This window comes from Balaenoptera acutorostrata, chromosome 12 (assembly GCF_949987535.1).
Source record: "Balaenoptera acutorostrata chromosome 12, mBalAcu1.1, whole genome shotgun sequence".
In the NCBI taxonomy this organism is placed as follows: Eukaryota; Metazoa; Chordata; class Mammalia; order Artiodactyla; family Balaenopteridae; genus Balaenoptera; species Balaenoptera acutorostrata.
Genome location: NC_080075.1, coordinates 67,879,908 through 67,901,382, shown reverse-complemented (window position 1 = coordinate 67,901,382; position 21,475 = coordinate 67,879,908). Strand labels below are relative to the sequence as shown.

Here is a 21,475-nt window from a genome sequence, read left to right as displayed (position 1 = left end):
TGACAACTTCTTAATTTTTGCCTGTCTCACAGTGATACTAAATTTTTTTTTGTATGAGTTTGATAAATAGGAGTTGTTGCTATATTATTCTTTTCATTTTCTTTGTGGAGTGACAGATTGGATTTCATTTTTTTCTTATAAAAGAAATTGTGTTGATATTTTGTACACCAACCACATTTCATTTCTTAGCATTTTATTACTTTTTGTACTTATCTTTGGCACACTTATCTCTACATTTCTAAATAATGCAGTAATATTAAAATATGTGCTTTCAAATATGTAAATATAGTTTACTTGCCTTTTAAAAATTATATTTCATTCATTATGACATGCATTCTGGAATTAATTTGCTTTTTTTTGTTTTCAATGTAAAGCACAAATCTCCAGAAGAATAACCCAGTGCATAAGTTAACTGAAGAGGAGCTGCTGGCATTTACATCAGTGAGTAATGTCTTTTTCCTTTCCATTTCTTTTTTTTTTTTCTTTTTTTCCTTGTCAATTATTTTGCCTCTGGTATATTCTTGCCTCAGATTGCTCATGATGAAACACTGCCACCTAAGGAAATTGAGGGCAAAAAAGCTTATCATTTTAGTTTCCAAGCTGCATATATCTTGCTGCTGATTTAGACATAAGCATTTTTCTTTGCACTTGCTTAGATTTGAGGGCGGTGACCAAATATTTCTTGTTCTTTGTTTGATCCCAGGGCCTAGTCCAGTATCTCGCACATAATAGGTGCTCAATAAATACTTGTTGGATGAATAAATGAAGTGACAGAGCAGGAGTTTGAACCTTTACTCCAAAGCCAGTATAGTGTGCAACTCTTTCGTCTCAGATTGAAGGTGATGCGACACGGATGTGATGAGAAAGAGGACTTCAGAGAGCGAGGAGGAGAACCAGCAGAGGGAATGGGTTTTGGAGGCTGAGGCAGGAGGCAGTGTCAAGAGCCACGGGTACTTGTCAGCGTTCAGCAGTGGAGAGCAGTCTGGAGGAAAGGCTGAGGCTTTGATGTTTTGCGTTGCTTATCTCTATGACAGTTTCAGTGGAATAGCTGGGTAGTCACCTCACTACAGAGAATTAAGGAGGGAATGGGGTGTAAGAAAATAAAGTTGATAGATGAAGACCACAGTTACAGCAGAAAGGCAGTGAAAAGGAAAGATAGAGTAATAGATGTTTGAGGATTCAAGATCAAAGAAGGCTTTTCTAGAAGAGGAAAGTCACAGAGCAAGAGGTCAGTCAGTATCTTTTTAGCTTTATGGATAAGAAGAAGATACACACGTCTTTAATGAACACAAGTTGCTTAAGATACATCATTTTTTCAAAGGCATTTTTATTATCATAGTTAGGGATCAAGTTAGAATTCTGGTGTTTTCTTTGTTATTTTTCAGATAAGGCAGAAATAAAGCACTTTTATCTGGTAGAAAGGAAAGCTAGCTTACTTTGTACTGTAAAATAAATTTTGCAAGTTACTATTTTCTACATACAGTTTTGGAACTGGTTGGATGTTAATCTTCTGAGTCCTCTGGGTGCCTGTTTTATTTTCTCACTTCAGTATTCTTAGAAATCTGCTGTTTTTCTTTATAGCATATGTGTGTTTAGGTAACTATGTAGAATGTCCCTAATTAGTCATTACATATGCTATAGGGAATTTGACAAGTAAAGTGTTAAACATTTTTTAAAAGATATATTTAAAAAATTGTTACGTACATCCCATTTATTCATTCAGCTAATATCGATTGAATACTTAATATCTACCAGGCATTGTGCTGGTTATTGGAGATACAGCAGTAAACAGTCTTTTCCCTCTTGGAGTTTACATCAGTTTACACTCTTGTGAGGGAAATAACACAGTAGACAAAAAAAGAAATAGATATTTAATAGAAGTGCTCAGTGTAAATAAAAAACAGTATAAGGGGATAAGAATAGGTTGGGGATGGCTGTTTTAGAGAAGAAGGTGGGGGAAGATCTCAATGGGAAGGTGATGTTGAACATGGGTCTTCCTGATGTGAGGCACAGGAAAGGACATGGAGGGTCTGGAATGATGGGGAGCTTGAGTCAGTGTAGGGAAGTACAGAGCTGGATGGGGACAGTCACCTAGTATCTAGATGATAAATGATGACCAGGATGCTTGTGTTTCTTCTGATGACTGAGCTAAACAGGATGCAGCATATGATAGGAAGTGTTCCTTCTGTCCTCTCATGGGGACAGTGGTCAGCAGTAACGCCTTCCTGGGATTGGCTTCATAAACGGATTATTGTGGGATACAGATTCTCCACAGTTATCCTGAAATGACATTAAAACACTCTCTTTACATTCAAGCAGTTAAATTTGTTTTTTAGTGCTTTTTGTGGGTGGGGTGTATTCTTTTCTTTAACCTTTTCTTATTTCTTTTCTGATTCTTTTCTCTTTCTCTCTTTCTTTCTTTCTTCTTTTCCTGTTCTTGTTCCTCTATACAGTGAGGTACTTCTGAAGTAATTAACTCTGGTAACCTGTGATGGTAGGTAACTCATCCCTCCTAACTTGCAATGAAGGTCGTAAACTCAGGTTTCATACTTTCCCCCCAGGGCTTTATAATACATAATTTTTCTGCTCTCCTCCTCCAGCACTGGAGGAGGTCAGCACTGACCTGAGGACTGATCTCTTTTTTGAGGAAAGCTGTTCAGTGACAGTGCTTTATAGTGCCAGGCCTAACTCTTCTAAAGAGATTTGTTTGTTAATGTCAAGTTTGTTTGTTAATGCCAAGTAAATGTTTAATTGGTAAGAAGTAAGGCAAGGAACTTATAGTGAGGAGGGCTTTGAGGAGCCCCAAGCATACTTTGGGCTGTGCACCACCCATTCCATTTCTTATCCCAAAGGAAGCATATGAAATACACCAGAAAGACCCAAATCAGCTCTTCCTTTTGTCATTCAGTCCTTCCTCTTATCCCTTCTTTGTGCATGATTCTGAAGTGGGTAATAAGGTGAATTAGATGTGGCCCCTGGTTTCAATGAAGAATTTCACTAAAATTTATATCCTATATAACTGTATGTCCTGTACATAAATATCCTTTATTTATATCCTATATAACTCCAGAAGAGTGTTTGAGGCAAGAGGGACCACTTTTAAGTGCTACCCTGCTTCTGAACTCTCTTTTAACAAGGATCATATTTGGGCTTACAGTATTGTAATTATTTATGTGTATGTCTTACCTTCCCCATAAGACTATAAACTTCCAGTTTTAGGCACTGGTCTCTGTTCTTCTCTGGGTCTTCTACAAGGCCTACTGCAGTGCTTCAATGCTTTACTCACAGTTGTTGCTCAAGAAAAGTATGCAAAACGTGGGAACGAATGAAGTACACTAGAAGCAGAAACAGGATTTATTTCTGTCCTGCAGCAAAGGTGCTGCATCGCTCCACTTAGTTCCATCATATAGGTAGTACTACCACCCACTGTACTACCTAGTGTATGCTTAGGATAACCACTTGTTGCATCTTCCTCTTCAGTAAAATGAGGGAAGGAGTGATGTGTCCCTCCCTGGGCACTGAAAACTTGTTTTGAGGATCAAATTACAGAATGTATGTGAAAATACTTCAGAGCGGGTAGATAGAGCCTGCTGCCCCCATAGCATTCAGGAATGAGTCCGCTTACCTGGTTGCTGGTTTGTAGGAGCGCGCTACTGTTTTCAAGGGATAGGACTTCCTGAGTGGATAAGGCCGGTTTGGAATTGGCTGTGGATGTGGAAGAGAAGGGAGTAGAGAGGAAAGAAGCAGCATCTTCTTCCTTCCTGAGCATCCGTTTCCATGCTCTGGCTGTGGCGTGGTGGCCGGGGTCTGGAGTTGTGAACTCTTGAGACTGTGAGGTGTCTTCCTCTGTTGATAGAAGAGCAAGTCCCGTAGAAATCTCAGTCCCCTACTAGAGTATTGTGAGCACTTGGAGGGACAGGAATCACAATTATTGAACATTTGATATATACTTACTGAACAAATGAATGGCTTATTGGTCCTGAATTTTGTTCAGTTTTCATGTGCTATCCTAAAGTTTACTAAAATAATGGTGAAATCTCTTTTTTGGAAGAATTTTTGCCAGTGTTTCCAGGTTGGTGTAGCATGTTGAAATATATGTGAGATATGTTGGGAAAAAGTTTTAATTCAGCAATGGCAGAAGATTTTCCTAAGAAAAATACTTTACCTTTTTAACATTGTTATTATGTAATGCTCTTCCTGAGATATTCTTTCCTCACATTTCAGGAAAACTGAATGAGTCATAGTAAAAATAACCCACATTGTTCTAGAGAGCCATTTATGTTGTATCGGCTTGATAATTTAAAATTAGCTGTGTTGTCTACGTTATTTCCTTTCAGATGAGCCAAGTCAGTGACATTCAGTAATGCCTTTAATTTCCTTTCATTGTTGAAAATGGGAACGATTTACTTAATTCATACAGGTGTTTCAGTTTTCATTGGCAGAAGTTCTGCTTAAGTGTGAATTGGTACTGGCAGCCTGCCTTCTGACTGTCTGCCTGAAGCCCCAAGGTCTCTGTAAATGAAAAATGGAAAAAGACCTTTGAAAGTTACACATTATATTGTATGTATTTTCTCTTTCTGCTATTAATTTTAAGGCTATTTAATAAATACTTAACTATGGAATTAAAATAGTTTGTTAACCATTTTTGAAGAGAAAAATGATACCTTTTTTTCTTCTAGGGCATACTTATTTCTTAATTTTAATTTTTTAAGATAGGCAATATAACTGTTTAATCCATAATAGCTTAAAACTGGAAACAGTGCAAATGTCCATCAACAAGTAAATGTTAAATTGCAGTATATCCATCTAAAGAAATAATACTCAGCAATAAAAGGAAATGAAGTATTGATACATGCAACAATGTGGATGAAATCTGAAAAACATGATTTTGAGTTAAAGAAGCCAGATTGTATGATTCCATTTCATTAGAGTTCTAGAATAGGCAAAACTAAATCATAATCACAGAAAATAGATCACAGATTGATTGCAAAGAGGTGCAAGGAACAAGGGAATTTTTGTGGCTGATAGAAATTTTGTATATCTTGATGTTTGTGGTGTATACATTTGTCGAAACAGATCAAACACTATACTAAATATGGGTTTATTTTACTGTATCTATCATATACTTCAGTAAAGTTACTAAGAATAACTAAAAGGGAAAATGCATGTATGTTATTTAGAGTTGTAATATTTAAGATGGATTAGTTTGTCAAAGTAGATTTCGGTTTCCGTGTAGATTAGTCCTTATCATCAATTTCTGAAGTACAACAGAAATACTCAACCTACCTAAAGTGTTAAATGGAAAGAATGTAGAAGGAGAAGAACAAATTCCCAATGGGAAATTGCTCAGTGTTCACATTCAATATGAAGCTTACTTCTTTTTCAAGGCAAAATCAAGCTAGTTTTACCCAAATATTTTTGGAAACTTGTGTTCAAAAGAAACCCTAAAATTGAGTGGATGGATATACTGTATAGATCTTCAGTTGGGGGTCCCTTTGACCCTTAGCATCCAACACAGGTTGTTGATATTAAAATGTTTATTGAATTTTTTCCCTCTCATGATTGAGAGTCAACAGAAACATCAAGCAGAAAGATAGTTAGGATGAATGTAAACCTTAGGAGTGCACAGGGCAGGAAACTTGTGTATACAGTAAAATAAAGTGAGGTACTAATATATGATTTCAGGTAACTGCTTGTGTTAATGGACATAAAAGTAGTTAATTAGTAGAATTTAATTATTTTAAATCTGTAAATGCCATCTTTAGTAGAATCTGTATTGGGCCTGCAGATCAAACTATTGGTTGTGTGGCAAAATGTTAACACTTGGGTGAAGGGTGTATGGGAATTCTTTGTATTATTCTCGAAACTTTTCTGAAGGAGAAAATAAATTTCAAAATAAAAAGTTGAAAGACCTCTGGCACAAAACTATACGGAAAATGAGCAAAGTCCAGCATTGCCTCATTGCTAGATAACCATCCTTATTTTGGGTTGAAGATATACACAGGCTCTCTGGAGCATACTCAGGCTACCTTTAAACTTCGGTCAGACTCCCTGTGTCTCTTACTGGGTTTCAACCTTGTCTTGCCCCACATTGTCTTTAGCAGCAAAGGAAATAGGGAGGAGCTACGAAATTTAAAGACGTGGCTTAAAATAAAAGGAAGAAGGGGGACTCATGGACCAGAGAGCAGAGGCTTTCATGGTGTTAAGACACTGCTAATCTCACAAGAGGTGGAAGAGGTGTCTAAGGAGTCTTCAGACCTGACTTAAACATGTACATATGTGCATAGACACTCAGAGAAGTCAGCAGCTGGGGTCAGCGCCAGCAATGAGAGGCAGGGAGCCGAGGCCTCAGCAGGCAGCCGTGAGGGATGGCGTTACCTGAAGTAATAGCACTTTCAGAACTTTCCGCTGAGCTAAGACTGAAGCAAGCGAGTGTGAAGTGATCTTGGCTGTGAATGCGTGGTGCTGCTTGGCTGTGGCAGCAGAAAACAGTCTCCCTAGAGGAAAACATCTCCTAAACCCAAATTAAAAATTGAGCAGTGAGCTCATAATTAAAGATCAATAAACAGAAGAGAAGGCAAGCCACTGTGGTTGAGAGTCGACAAACAACAGATTAAAGGATGAATTGCAGTTTTCTCATTCATAATGTAGAACAGCTATGTGTGAAACGTTTAAAGAAATATAGGGTGTAATCACAAAGATAACCTAGCAACTTACGTTAGTTATTAGATGCTCATGATTTGGGAGAGAAAATGTAACTTCTAGAAATAACTTGAAATTAAAAAGCAGAATTAAAAAAAAATGTAATCCATGTTTATCCACATCAGAGAGATGTCAGAAAACACCAAGAAGTTGTGTATAACAGGTGTTCTAGAAATTCCAGTCTTAGAAGTACACCTAAGAAACTCGTGCATGTGCATCAGTGGATGTGTATAAGAATGTTTAACAATAACAGTGCTTGTAATGGCAGACAAACTGTAAACAGCCTAAATGTTGACAGGAGAAGGGATAAATAAACTGTGATATCTTATATCACAAGTATGAAATATTATATACAACAGTGAAGTGAAAATAAATGAGCTATAGCTATAAGTAACAACGTGGATGAGTTTTATAAAGGTAATGATAGGTTAAAAAACCAGTCCCAGGGACTTCGCTGGCAGTCCAGTGGTTGAGACTCCACGCTTCCAACGCAGGGGACGTGGGTTCGATCCCTTGTTGGGGAAGTAAGATTCCCACATGCCACAAGGTACGGCAAAAACAACAACAACAACAAAACCAGTCCCAGATTCACAGGTGCTTATATTATACTTTATAACTTGCATTTTAGTTACTTTTTAATCTTCTTTGTATATCAAATAATAAAAAAATCTGAAAAGCATTTTGGGCAAGAGCAAAATCATTTAAATGTTACTTGATAAATGATTTTAAGGAATAAACGACACTGACATCACTGTGTACATTTTACTTTTAAAGTGAATCTTGCTGTTTGTTAGGCTGGTGATAATGGAGAGCATTAATGTAAGGTGAAGGAAAAAACCTTAAGAAAGAAAAGCTCCTTAGTGGAGCTTCCGGTCCCCAGATAGGAGAAGTATATGGGGCTTATAGCTAAGATGGTGATACATTTGATATTGAGGAGTCTTACTCAAACTCATGGCTTTGTGCTTCGGCTTTTGGCCATCATTGAAGCTAAAGGTGTTAGGCCTTTTGACTTTATGAATTCACATGGTGTTAACGGATGAAAAATCCAGTTCAAAAATAATTTGTATGCTTTAAATAGGTCTGCTTTTCATGACCATGTGAAAGGTGCATCTGGTAGTGCTGATGAACTGGCATCTCCAGAATGCAGGAGGTCTTTCTTTTTTGAGGCAACCAAATGACCATCAGCTTGATCTCTCTGGTGTCTGCTTTCTATGTGAAAATTTGCAGAGTGGAGAAAAGAACTTTGAGTGCGTTGTAATAGCAGGAGATCCAGAATCACAGGATTTGCCAAGCATGCTGCTAGATACTGTGGAAGAAATAAAGGTATAAAACATAAGACTTGCCTTCATGGAATTTTTAATTTAGCCAAGATCAGATAAACTTATGAAAATGTAATTAGCAGTACCAGGCAATTTAAACTACAAATTGATAGCACAGATAAATAAATCCCCTAACTGCTTAGAAAAGAAGAAAATATTTAGAACAGAGCAGTCAAAGAAGGCTTTGTTCACTAAGGGAGGATTAGAGGGGCCTTGAAAGACGGATGGGATCTAGATGGAGTGATAACACCAGCAAAGGCAAGGAGATGGCCATGTGTGAGCTGCACTGGGTTCATTTGGCTGTGTTGGAAGGTTTGTTTAAGGCAGTAGTAAGACTTGGGGAAAAATAGCTTTGAGACAGATTTTAAATGGTCTAGAGAGCAAGGACAGGGCATTTGGACTGCTGTTCTACTGGGAATGATTTATAGACTACATTTGGAATTTAAAGTTATTTGGTACTGATTTTAACAACGAATGCTCTTTTAAACAGTTCGTTAAGAAGGGGGAATAGTTCTGTTTTTTTATAATATTTCTTTGTTCCTTACTTTTATAAGGTCAGCCTGACCTGTGTGGGCATTGTTTGATTTGCCTTTAGTGTAGCCAAACAATTATGCGCACACAGGAGAGCTCTGAGTTTCCTTGATTTATGTGTAGAAAAAGCAACTATGTGAAAGCTCCTTCATATTTAAAGGAGCAGACTGGCTGTCTGTCATGTAAAGGGTCCTAGTGACCTCTGGAAGAAGAGTATTTGAAATGTATAATGATAAGAATGAAAGGAAATTTGTTTTTAATAGAAACAACACTCCAGATCCTCTTTGATGGTGGTACATAATTTTCTTTGCTACTTTTCTGGAAATGAGGGTAATGTTGCATATGGTGGGAAATTGTTAGCTAAGTAAAATCATGCCTTCTGTATAGTGTGTCATAATATTAAAATTTACTTTTTAATGTAAGTTAAGTGGTGTTCACTGACTTTTTCAAGTAGTTACTGGCATTTCCTCAGATGTCATCAACAGATGATTATAGCTCCCTTTCTGGTCTGAGCCCAAGCATCAGCTCAGGTGGCATAATTTAGTGAGAAACTCCTACTGAGGCGTGCAGAGCTGTCTCCCTTTTGCTCTCAAGGTATCTTGTTACACTCCTTATCAACAATTGCTGAAGTGGATTGATTCTTTAACTTATAAGATATTCTAACTATAAATAAAAGAGTTTATTTCAACTTTCACAACAACAATAGAAATGTTAAAGTGTATATGAAAAATTATACACTTGTAGAAGCCTACTGACTCAGTGAGTAACCTTTCAGCGGTTCTGGTTAATGAGATTTGAGATATGAGAGAACTTTTCTTAAAAAGAGACACAAATGTTACCACTTACTTTTAGGGGGTTTCTGGCCTCTGCCCTGGTATGTGAAAATGGTTGAAATTCCATTTCACATACAAGTATATGGTTGCAAATGGCACAGTGTTCTGTAGCAATTGTCCTAATTCTCAAATTGCTGCTAGTTGAACACACCAAATTTCTTTTTCTTTTATTGGAGTATAATTGCTTTACAATGGTGTGTTAGTTTCTGCATTATAACAAAGTGAATCAGCTATACATATACATATATCCCCATATCTCCTCCCTCTTGCGTCTCCCTCCCACCCTCCCTATCCCACCCCTCTAGGTGGTCACAAAGCACCAAGCTGATCTCCCTGTGCTATGCGGCTGCTTCCCACTAGCTATCGGTTTTACATTTGGTAGTGTATATATGTCCATGCCACTCTCTCACTTCGTCCCAGCTTACCCTTCCCCCTCCCCGTGTCCTCAAGTCCATTCTCTAGTAGGTCTGTGTCTTTATTCCCATCCTGCCCCTAGGTTCTTCATGACCTTTTTTCTTTTTTTTTTTTAAGATTCCATTTATATGTGTTAGCATACGGTATTTGTTTTTCTCTTTCTGACTTACTTCACTCTGTATGACAGACTCTGGGTCCATCCACCTCACTACAAAAAACTCAATTTCGTTTCTTTTTATGGCTGAGTGATATTCCATTGTATATATGTGCCACATCTTCTTTATCTATTCATCTGTTGATGGACACTTAGGTTGCTTCCATGTCCTGATATTGTAAATAGAGCTGCAGTGAACATTGTGTAAAATGATTCTTTTTGAATTATGCTTTTCTCACGGTACATGCCCAGTAGTGGGATTACTGGGTCATATGGTAGTTCTATTTTTAGTTTTTTAAGGAACCTCCATACTGTTCTCCATAGTGGCTGTATCAATTTACATGTCCACCAACAGTGCAAGAGGGTTCCCTTTTCTCCACACCCTCTCCAGCATTTATTGTTTGTAGATTTTTTGATGATGGCCATTCTGACTGGTATGAGGTGACACCTCATTGTAGTTTTGATTTGCATTTCTCTAATGATTAGTGATGTTGAGCATTCTTTCATGTGTTTTTTGGAAATCTGTATATCTCCTTTGGAGACATGTCTGTTTAGGTCTTCTGCCCATTTTTGGATTGGGTTGTTTGTGTTTTTGATATTGAGCTGCATGAGCTGCTTGTAAATTTTGGAGATTAATCCTTTGTGAGTTGCTTCATTTGCAAATATTTTTTCCCATTCTGAGGGTTGTCTTTTCGTCTTGTTTATGGTTTCCTTTGCTGTGCAAAAGCTTTTAAGTTTCATTAGGTCCCATTTGTTTATTTTTGTTTTTATTCCCATTTCTCTAGGAGGTGGGTCAAAAAGGATCTTGCTGTGATGTGTGTCATAGAGTGTTCTGCCTATGTTTTCCTCTAAGAGTTTGATAGTGTCTGGCCTTACATTTAGGTCTTTAATCCATTTTGAGTTTATTTTTGTGTATGGTGTTAGGGAGTGTTCTAATTTCATTCTTTTACATGTAGCTGGCACCCAGCACCACTTATTGAAGAGGCTGTCTTTTCTCCATTATATATTCTTCCCTCCTTTATTAAAAATAAGGTGACCATATGTGTGTGGGTTTATCTCTGGGCTTTCTATCCTGTTCCATTGATCTATATTACTGTTTTTGTGCCAGTACCATACTGTGTTGATTACTGTAGCTTTGTAGTATAGTCTGATGTCAGGGAGCCTGATTCCTGCAGCTCCGTTTTTCTTTCAGAAGATTGCTTTGGCTATTCAGGGTCTTTTGTGTTTCCATACAAATTGTGCAATTTTTTGTTCTAGTTCTGTGAAAAATGCCATTGGTATTTTTTAATAGGGATTGCATTGAATCTGTAGATTGCTTTGGGTAGTATACTCATTTTCACAATGTTGATTCTTCCAACCCAAGAACATGGTATATCTCTCCATCTGTTGGTGTCATCTTTAATTTCTTTCATCCATGTCTTATAGTTTTCTGCATACAGGTCTTTTGTCTCCTTAGGTAGGTTTATTCCTAGGTATTTTATTCTTTTTGTTGCAATGGTAAATGGGAGTGTTTCCTTAATTTCTCTTTCAGATTTTTCATCATTAGTGTATAGGAATGCAAGAGACTTCTGTGCATTAATTTGGTACCCTGCTACTTTATCAAATTCATTGATTAGCTCTAGTAGTTTTCTGGTAGCATCTTTAGGATTCTCTATGTATAGTATCATATCATCGGCAAACAGTGACAGCTTTACTTCTTCTTTTCTGATTCGGATTCTTTTTATTTCCTTTTCTTCTGTGATTGCTGTGGCTAAAAGTTCCAACACTATGTTGAATAATAGTGGTGAGAGTGGGTAGCCTTGTCTTTTCCTGATCTTAGTGGAAATGATTTCAGTTTTTCACCATTGAGGACGATGTTGGCTGTGGGTTTGTCATATACGGCCTTTATTATGCTGAGGTAAGTTCCCTCTAGGCCTATTTTCTGGAGGGTTTTTATCATAAATGGGTGTTGAATTTTGTTGAAAGCTTTTTCTGCATCTATTGAGATGATCATATGGTTTTTCTACTTCAATTTGTTAATATGATGTATCACATTGATTGATTTGCATATATTGAAGAATCCTTGCATTCCTGGGATAAACCCCACTTGATCATGCTGTATGATCCTTTTAATGTGCCGTTGGATTCTGTTTGCTAGCATTTCGTTGAGGATTTTTGCATCAGTGTTCATCAGTGATATTGGCCTGTAGTTTTCTTTTTCTGTGACATCTTTGTCTGGTTTTGGTATCAGGGGGATGGTGGCCTTGTAGAATGGGTTTGGGAGTGATCCTCCCTCTGCTATATTTTGGAAGAGTTTGAGAAGGATAGGTGTTAGTTCTTCACTAAATGTTTGATAAAATTCACCTGTGAAGCCATCTGGTCCTGGGCTTTTGTTTGTTGGAAGGTTTTTAATCACAGTTTCAATTTCAGTGCTTGTGATTGGTCTGTTTATACTTTCTATTTCTTCCCAGTTCAGTCTCGGAAGGTTGTGCTTCTCTAAGCATTTGTCCATTTCTTCCAGGTTGTCCTTTTTATTGGCATAGAGTTGCTTGTAGTAATCTCTCATGATCCTTTGTATTTCTGCAGTGTCAGTTGTTACTTCTCCTTTTTCATTTCTTATTCTATTGATTAGAGTCTTCTCCCTTTTAGTCTTGATGTGTCTGGCTAATGGTTTATCAATTTTGTTTATCTTCTCAAAGAACCAGCTTTTAGTTTTATTGATCTTTGCTATTGTTTCCTTCATTTCTTTTTCCTTTATTTCTGACCTAATCTTTATGATTTCTTTCCTTCTGTTAACCCTGGGGTTTTTTTGTTTTTCTTTCTCTAATTGCTTTAGGTATGAGGTTAGGTTGTTTATTTGAGATGTTCCTTGTTTCTTAAAGTAGGATTGTATTGCTATAAACTTCCCTCTTAAAACTGCTTTTGCTGCATCCCATAGGTTTTGGGTGATAGTGTTTTCATTGTCATTTGTTTCTAGGTATTTTTTGATTTCCTCTTTGATTTCTTCAGTGTTCTCTTTGTTATTAAGTAGTGTATTGTTTAGACTCCATGTGTTTGTATTTTTTACAGATTTTTTCCTGTAATTGATATCTAGTCTCATAGCGCTCTGGTCGGAAAAGATACTTGATACGATTTCAGTTTTCTTAAATTTACCAAGGCTTGATTTGTGACCCAAGATATGATCTGTCCTGCAGAATGTTCCATGAGCACTTGAGAAAAATGTGTATTCTGTTGTTTTTGGGTGGAATGTCCTATAAATATCAATTAAGTCCATCTTGTTTAATGTATCCTTTAAAGCTTGTGTTTCCTTATTTATTTTCATTTTGGATGATCTGTCCATTGGTGAAAGTGGGGTGTTAAAGTCCCCTACTATGATTGTGTTGCTGTCAATTTCCCCTTTTATGGCTGTTAGTATTTGCCTTATGTATTGAGGTGCTCCTATGTTGGGTGCATAAATATTTACAATTGTTATACCTTCCTCTTGGATCGATCCCTTGATCATTATGTAGTGTCCTTCTTTGTCTCTTGTACTAGTCTTTATTTTAAAGTCTATTTTGTCTGATATGAGAATTGCTACTCCAGCTTTCTTTTGATTTCCATTTGCATGGAATATCTTTTTCCATCCCCTCACTTTCAGTCTGTATGTGTCCCTAGGTCTGAAGTGGGTCTCTTGTAGACAGCATATATACGGGTCTTGTTTTTGTATCCATTCAGCCAGTCTGTGTCTTTTGGTGGGAGCATTTAATCCATTTACATTTAAGGTAATTATCGATATGTCTGTTCCTATTACCATTTTCTTAATTGTTTTGGGTTTGTTATTGTGGGTCTTTTCCTTCTCTTGTGTTTCCTGCCTAGAGAAGTTCCTGTAGCAATTGTTGTAAAGCTGGTTTGGTGGTGCTGAATTCTCTTAACTTTTGCTTGTCTGTAAAGGTTTTAATTTCTCCGTCAAATCTGAATGAGATCCTAGCTGAGTAGAGTAATCTTGGTTGTAGGTTTTTCCCTTTCATCACTTTAAATATGTCCTGCCACTGCCTTCTGGCTTGCAGAGTTTCTGCTGAAAGATCAGCTGTTAACCTTATGGGGATTCCCTTGTATGTTATTTGCTGTTTTTCCTTTGCTGCTTTTAATATTTTTTGTTTCTGTTTAATTTTTGATAGTTTGATTAATATGTGTCTTGGCATGTTTCTCCTTGGATTTATCCTGTATGGGACTCTCTGCGCTTCCTGGACTTGGTCAACTATTTCCTTCCCCATATTAGGGAAGTTTTCAACTATAATCTCTTCAAATATATTCTCAGTCCCTTTTTTTTTTCTCTTCTTCTTCTGGGGCCCCTATAATTTGAATGTTGGTGCGTTCAGTGTTGTCCCAGAGGTTTCTGATACTGTCCTCCATTCTTTTCATTCTGTTTTCTTTATTCTGCTCTGCAGTAGTTATTTCCACTATTTTATCTTCCAGGTCACTTATCCGTTCTTCTGCCTCAGTTATTCTGCTATTGATTCCTTGCAGAGATTTTTCCTTTCATTTATTGTGTTGTTCATCATTGTTTGTGCTTTAGTTCTTCTAGGTCCTTGTTAAATGTTTCTTGTATTTTCTCCATTCTATTTCCAAGATTTTGGATCATCTTTACTATCATTGTTCTGAATTCTTTTTCAGGTAGACTGCCTATTTCTTCTTCATTTGTTTGGTCTGGTGGGTTTTTACCTTGCTCCTTCACCTGCTGTGTGTTTCTCTGTCTTCTCATTTTGCTTAACTTACTGTGTTCGGGGTCTCCTTTTCGCAGGCTGCAGGTCGTAGTTCCCGTTTTTTTTGGTGTCTGCTGCCAGTGGCTAAGGTTGGTTCAGTGGATTGTGTAGGCTTCCTGGTGGAGGGGACTGGTGCCTGTGTTCTGGTGGATGAGGCTGGATCTTGTCTTTCTGGTGGGCAGGACCGCGGCCGGTGGTTTGTTTTGGGGTGTCTGTGACCTTATTATTATTTTAGGCAGCCTTTCTGCTAGTGGGTGCGGTTGTGTTCCTGTCTTGCTAGTTGTTTGGCATGGGGTGTCCAGCACTGTAGCTTGCTGGTCGTTGAGTGGAGCTGGGTGTTGGCATTGAGATGGAGTCTCTGGGAGATTTTCGCTGTTTGATACTACGCGGAGCTGGGTGGTCTCAGGTGGACCAATTTCCTGAACTCGGCTCTCCCACCTCAGAGGTACAGGCCTGACGCCCGACCAGAGCACCAAGACCCAGTCATCCACATGGCTCAGAATAAAAGGGAGAAAAGAAAGAAAGAATGAAAAATAAATAAAATAAAAGAAAAGTTATAAAAATAAAAAATAATAAAAATAAAAAAATTTACAAGGTAATTAAAAAAAAAGAAAGAGAGAGAGAGCAACCAAACCAAAAACCAAATCCAGCAATGATAACAAGCACTAAAAACTATAGTAAAAAAAATTAAGAAAAAACGGACAGACAGAACCCCAGGACAAATGGTAAAAGCAAAGCTATACAGACAAAATCACACACAAAAGCGTACACATGCACACGCACAAAAAGAGAAAAAGGAAAAATGTGTATATATCTTTGCTCCCAAAGTCCACCGCCTCAATTTGGGATGATTCGTTGTCTATTCAGGTCTTCCACAGATGCAGGGTACATCAAGTGGATTGTGGAGATTTAATCCGCTGCTCCTGAGGCTGCTGGGAGAGATTTCCCTTTCTCTTCTTTGTTCGCACAGCTCCTGGGGTTCAGCTTTGGATTTGGCTCCGCCTCTGCGTGTAGGTCGCCTGAGGGCGTCTGTTCCCCCGCTCAGACAGGGCGGGGTTAAAGTATCAGCTGATTAGGGGGCTCTGGCTCACTGAGGTCAGGGGGAGGGAGGGTACGGAATGCGGAGCGAGCCTGCGGCGGCAGAGGCCAGAGTTACGTTGCGACAGCCTGAGGTGCGCCATGCGTTCTCCCGGGGAAGTTGTCCCTGGATCACGGGACCCTGGCAGTGGCGGGATGCACTGGCTCCTGGGAGGGGAGGTGTGGATAGTGACCTGTTCTTACACACAGGCTTCTTGGTGGCCGGAGTAACAGCCTTAGCATTTCATGCCCGTTTCTGGTGCCTGCTCTGTTAGCCGCGGCTCGCGCCTGTCTCTGGAGCTCGTTTAGGTGGTGCTCTGAATCCCCTCTTCTCGTGCACCCCAAAACAATGGTCTCTTGCCTCTTCAGCAGCTCCAGACTTTTTCCTGCACTCCCTCCCGGCTAGCTGTGGCTCACTAGCCCCCTTCAGGCTGTGATCACACAGCCAACCCCCGTCCTCTCCTTGGGATCCGACCTCTGAAGCCGGAGCCTCAACTCCCAGCCCCCGCCCACCCCGGCGGGGGAGCAGACAAGCCTCTCGGGCTGGTGAGCGCTGGTCGGCACTGATTCTCTGTGCGGGAATCTCTCTGCTTTGCCCTCTGCACCCCTGTTGCTGCGCTCTCCTCCGTGGCTCCAAAGCTTCTCCCCCCACCACCCTCGTCTCCACCAGTGAAGGGCCTTTCTAGTGTGTGGAAACCTTTCCTCCTTCACAGCTCCCTCCCACTGGTGCAGGTCCCGTCCCTATTCTTTTGTCCCTGTTTTTTCTTTTTTCTTTTGCCCTACCCAGGTACGTGGGGAGTTTCTTGCCTTTTGGGAGGTCTGAGTTCTTCTGCCAGCATTCAGTATGTATTCTGTAGGAGTTGTTCCACATGTAGATGTATTTCTGATGTATTTGTGTGGAGGAAGGTGATCTCCACGTCTTACTCTTCTGCCATCTTGAAACTCTCCCAAATTTCTTTCTTAAGTGTCTGTTTTTACTGGATTTTTAGCCAGTACTCAATTTAGTGAGCCAACATTTCATCAAATTGCTTTAGTTAATAGACTCCAGGTAAAAATAAATGAACTTTAAAAAGATAGCATTTGCAACTGCCTGTTTCCACTTATTTATATGAGGTACCTAGAGTAATCAAATTCATAGAAATAAAAAGTAGCATGGTGGGGACTTCCCTGGCAGTCCAGTGGTTAAGACTCTGCACTTCCACTGCAGGGGGCATGGATTCGATCCCTGGTCGGGGAACTAAAATTCTACATGCCATGCCCAAAAAAACACGCCCCCCCCAAAAAAAAAAAAAATAAACCCAAAACAAAAAGCAAACAAACAAACCAGAAAGGAGCATGGTGGTTGTTGCCGTTGGGTGGAGTGGGGAATTGTTGTTTAATGGGTATAGAGTTTCAGTTGCAGGATGAGAAGAATTCTAGAGATTGGTTGCATAAGTAAACTGTACAGTTAAAAATGGTCAAGAGGGTACATTTTATGTTATATGTATCTTACCACAATTAAAAAAAATTAAAAAGAGGGGAATAAGATAGCACCTGCAATAATGTTAAAAAACATCAAATTCCTAGGAGTGAATCTGTCAAAGGATTTACAAGCCCTCTGTCCTAAAATCTACAAAACATTATTAAGACAAATTAATGAAGACCTAAATAGAGGAATATGCTATGTTCGTGGGGGGCTCAATATTTTAAAATTTCAAGTCTCCTCAAATTAAGCTACATTATCAGTGCAATCCGTAACACAATCCCAGCGCTTGATTTTTGTGGTTGCTGTTGCTGTTTTTTTTTCTGGTTTTGTGGAACTCAAGCTGACTTTACAATTCATATGGAAATGTGAAAGGCTAAGAATAGCGAAGTCAGTCATGAAGAACAGAATTGGAGTACTTCCACTGGCAGATACCAAGACTTATTATAAAACTATATCAATTAAGGCAGAGTTTCACATGTTGTGGTTCTTGGACTGGCAGCCTCAGCTTCACCTGGGAGCTTGTTAGAAACGGAATTTCTCCGGCTCCACTTCACACCCTGTTGAATCAGCATCTCTGGGGTTGGGGCCAAGGGGTCTGTGTTTTAACAATCTCTCTAGATTATTCTTATGCACTTGAAAGTTTGAGAAACACTGAATTAAGACATTTTGACACGAGGAAATACAGACTAACTAGCGGAACAGATAGAGAGTCCAAAAACAGAGCCATACATACACAGTTCATCTGACTTATGTCAAATCTGGCGTTGCAGTGCAGTGGGGAAAGGGTAGGCTTTTCAATACATGGTACTAGATGATTTATATACATATGGAAAAAAGCTACCTTAACCCCTGTATCATACTAGATATACAAAAAATCAATTCCAAATGGAATATGTGGAAGTAAAAAGCAAAACTGTAAAGTTTTTAGAGGAAAACTACAGGAGAACATCTTTGAGACCTTAGGACGATCAAAAAGGACAATAAAGCTCTAACCATAAAACAAAAAACGATAAACTCGATGACTAGTAATATTAAACGCTTTAAATATCAAAAGATACTGTTAATATTTGTAAAGCACTTAGACCAGTGCCTTGCCAGCACGAGTATGTGTTGTGTATTTGTCGAATAAGAAGAAGAATATGTTACCCTCTTCCAACAAAAAGACAGGGGGGCTTGTGTTCAGAAAATATAAAGAATATTTAACAAATTATCAAGAAAAAAATTTTTTTAATTGATTTATTTTATTTATTTATTTTTGGCTGCATTGGGTCTTCGTTGCTGCATGTGGGCTTTTTCTAGTTGCGGTGAGCGGGGGCTACTCTTCATTGCAGTGCGGTGGCTTCTCTTGTTGCGGAGCACGGGCTCTAGGTGCGCGGTCTTCAGTAGTTGTGGTGCCTGGCCTGCAGTAGTTGTGGCTCGCAGGCTCTAGAGCGCAGGCTCAGTAGTTGTGGCACACGGCTTAGTTGCTCCGCGGCATGTGGGATCTTCCCAGACCAGGGCTCAAACTCGTGTCTCCTGCATTGGCAGGCGGATTCTTAACCACTGTGCCACCAGGGAAGCCGAAGAAAATTTTTGACAACCCAATAGAAAACAGCAGGCAAAGAACTTCAATAGGAACTTAAAAGAGAGGCATTAAAATGGTCATTAACATATTAAAAGGTGCACAACTTTATTAACCAGTAGAGAAATGCAAATTCGTTAGAGAAGTGAAAATTAACCATAACGGAATACTACTAAATACCCACCAGAATGGCTAAAATGTAAAAAATAGACAATATTGAGTGTTGCAAGGTTGTAAAGTAACAAGGACTCTCTAATGTTTCTAATAAGAGTGTAAAGTGGAAAACCTTTTAGAAGATTGGGTGTATTCATGAAAGCTAAATACTCTGACCTAGCAATTTCACTCCTAAGTATATGTCCAACAGAATTACTTGTACATGTTCACCTAAAATGATGACACATTCTGATAACACATCTAGAATGTTCATAGCACATTTGTAATAGCTCCAGATTGGAAACTACCTAAATGCCCATTAGCAGGATAATGGTTAAATAAATTGTATATTGCAGTGAAATATTATTTAGCAATAAAATGAACATTCTTCAACTATATAGAGCATTGAAGCATATATGTCCTGTTTAATTTTCTTTTTCTTTACCTAATGTCTCATATTCTGACTGATTTTTACCTTGTGGGCAGCAGTGTTGTGTAAGATATATTAAACACAGCCTATCTGCAGTTACCTCCTTTTAGAAAGACTTTCCCAAGTCTGTATATCTCCCAGCCAAACAAATATAAGATAAATGCATTCTTCAGTGATATCATTATCCAGTCAGTTCCTTCTTTAAAGCTTTTCAAATGTCTGTTTTTCAGATTGCATTTTACTTTCAGCATTTAGTGAGAATGTTTTGCTTGAGCTTCACATAAAAGTCTCAAACTCTTGTTCTCATGCCAGCATAGAAAACAGTCTGAGTTGGTAGTTCTCCGAGGAAAATATCTCCCCGCTTTGGTATGCAAACCTTTTAAAGCTAGGCTTTAACTGACAAGCCCACGGCCTGTGCTGGCCCATGTGCCATGATGTTATTGGTGTAAAGTGACCGTGTGGCTGGAGACTGTGGGGGAGGACAGAGTTTTCCTCCACGCTCTTAGGGTTCCAGACTGGGTCCGAAAATTCAACTGACAAAGACAGATTAACAGGAAAAAAGTGCACACATTTACTTAATAGAGATTTTGTGTGACACGGGAGTCTTCATAAGGAAATGAAGACCTGATGAAACAGTTCAACCTAAGTATTTTTGTGCTAGGTTTGATGAAGTGTGGGCAGTCGTGGAGGAGTATGATAGTTCAAAGGTAAGGGTAGTAAACTGGGAGAAACTTAGTAAGGCCTGCTTGTTGGGATTCTTCTCAGGTCCCTTTGTCTTCAGAGATAAGGATGCACCTTTCCTCTGGGTATAGGGAAGGCACCTCTCATGAGAGTTTTATGACCTGTTTCAGGAGAAAAGGGCAGTGGGAAGGTCGGGGTGATCTTCCTGCTTCGGCTGTGTTCTCAGACTCCTTCAGCTTAAAATGCTCTGTATGCCCAGGTGCCATATTTTGGGGGTAGCTGATGGTTAGGGCCATCACCTGTGCCCACTCTGGATGGCGCATTCCTGCTGAGGGGGAGAGAAAGCATTATAGGAGGAGAAATCCCGGAGGGGACCACATGTGCTTTTTAGCAGGTACTCTCAGAGGCTTGTTAAGTGTTACCTATTCATGCTTATTTAATCCTCACAAGTTTGTGAGAGATGGGAGTTACTACTCCTATTTTAGAGAGGAGGAAAATGAGATCCTAAGAGGTCAGGTGGCTTCCCAAGGTCACCCAGCTAATCACCTCACTTGGTGGAGCTGGGATTCTGACCAAGCTCTGGCTGACTTGGAGATTATCCCCACTGTTCTAGAGAGCCATTTCCTCAGTGCTCTTGCATCCTGTCATGAGGTTACTGAGACAGTCCCTTTAATAAAATGAAGAGAAAACAGGCGACCCAGTGTAGGTAGTAGAATCAGTGTGCAGATTTACTTATTTCATGTCTTCTGTTTCATCATGTATATATTTATAGTGCCATATAACTGTATTCCAAGGAGATAAAAATATTTTAATTTGCAAACTTAGTTATAGAAGAATTAGTTTACTTAATAGTCATTGCATTAGAATGTAAGTTATCTGAGGGCAGGGACCTTGTCTGTCTTGCTCGCTACTTTGTCCCTGGGGCCTCGTGCACACTGCCTTGTACAGAGTAGGCGCTCAAGTGAGTTCATGAATGAACACATTTCAGTAAGAATTTATTCTTCTGATTCTCCTTCTCCCTTATTTGCGTATTCTTTGTTTACTCCTCTTCTTCCACTTCCCTTTAATAGAGCAGTTTCCTAAAGTTCTTTACTGAGTCCTCTTCTTACATTACTCTACCAGTGTTTCCTGGGTACTGTCATCCACTTCCTTGGAGAAAGTGTTAAGAAAACAATGTAAATATGTTCTGCGGCCGTAAAAAAGTGAAATCTTGCCATTTGCGACAACATGGATGGATCTAGAGGGTATTATGCTAAGTGAAATAAATCAGACAGAGAAAGATTGCACGATCTTACTTATATGGTGAATCTAAAAAACAAAACAAGCAAATAAACAAAACAAGATGAAAACAGACTCACAGATTCAAAGAAATGGGTGGTTGCCAGAAAGTGAAGTGGGGTGGGCGAAATAGGTAAAGGAGATTAAGAGTTACAA

General features: G+C 39.0%; 1 protein-coding gene across 5 annotated transcripts in view; it reads left to right on the top strand.

Moving 5' to 3' along the window:
• The window catches only part of TTC27 (tetratricopeptide repeat domain 27), a 177,362-nt gene that overhangs the window by 53,055 nt on the left and 102,832 nt on the right, over nt 1-21,475 (top strand). For all 5 annotated transcript variants that reach the window (XM_007191392.2, XM_007191388.2, XM_007191389.2 and 2 more), the window contains exon 9: nt 375-441. In XM_007191392.2, the coding sequence (XP_007191454.2) occupies nt 375-441 (67 nt within the window). The remainder of the gene's footprint in view (nt 1-374; nt 442-21,475) is intronic.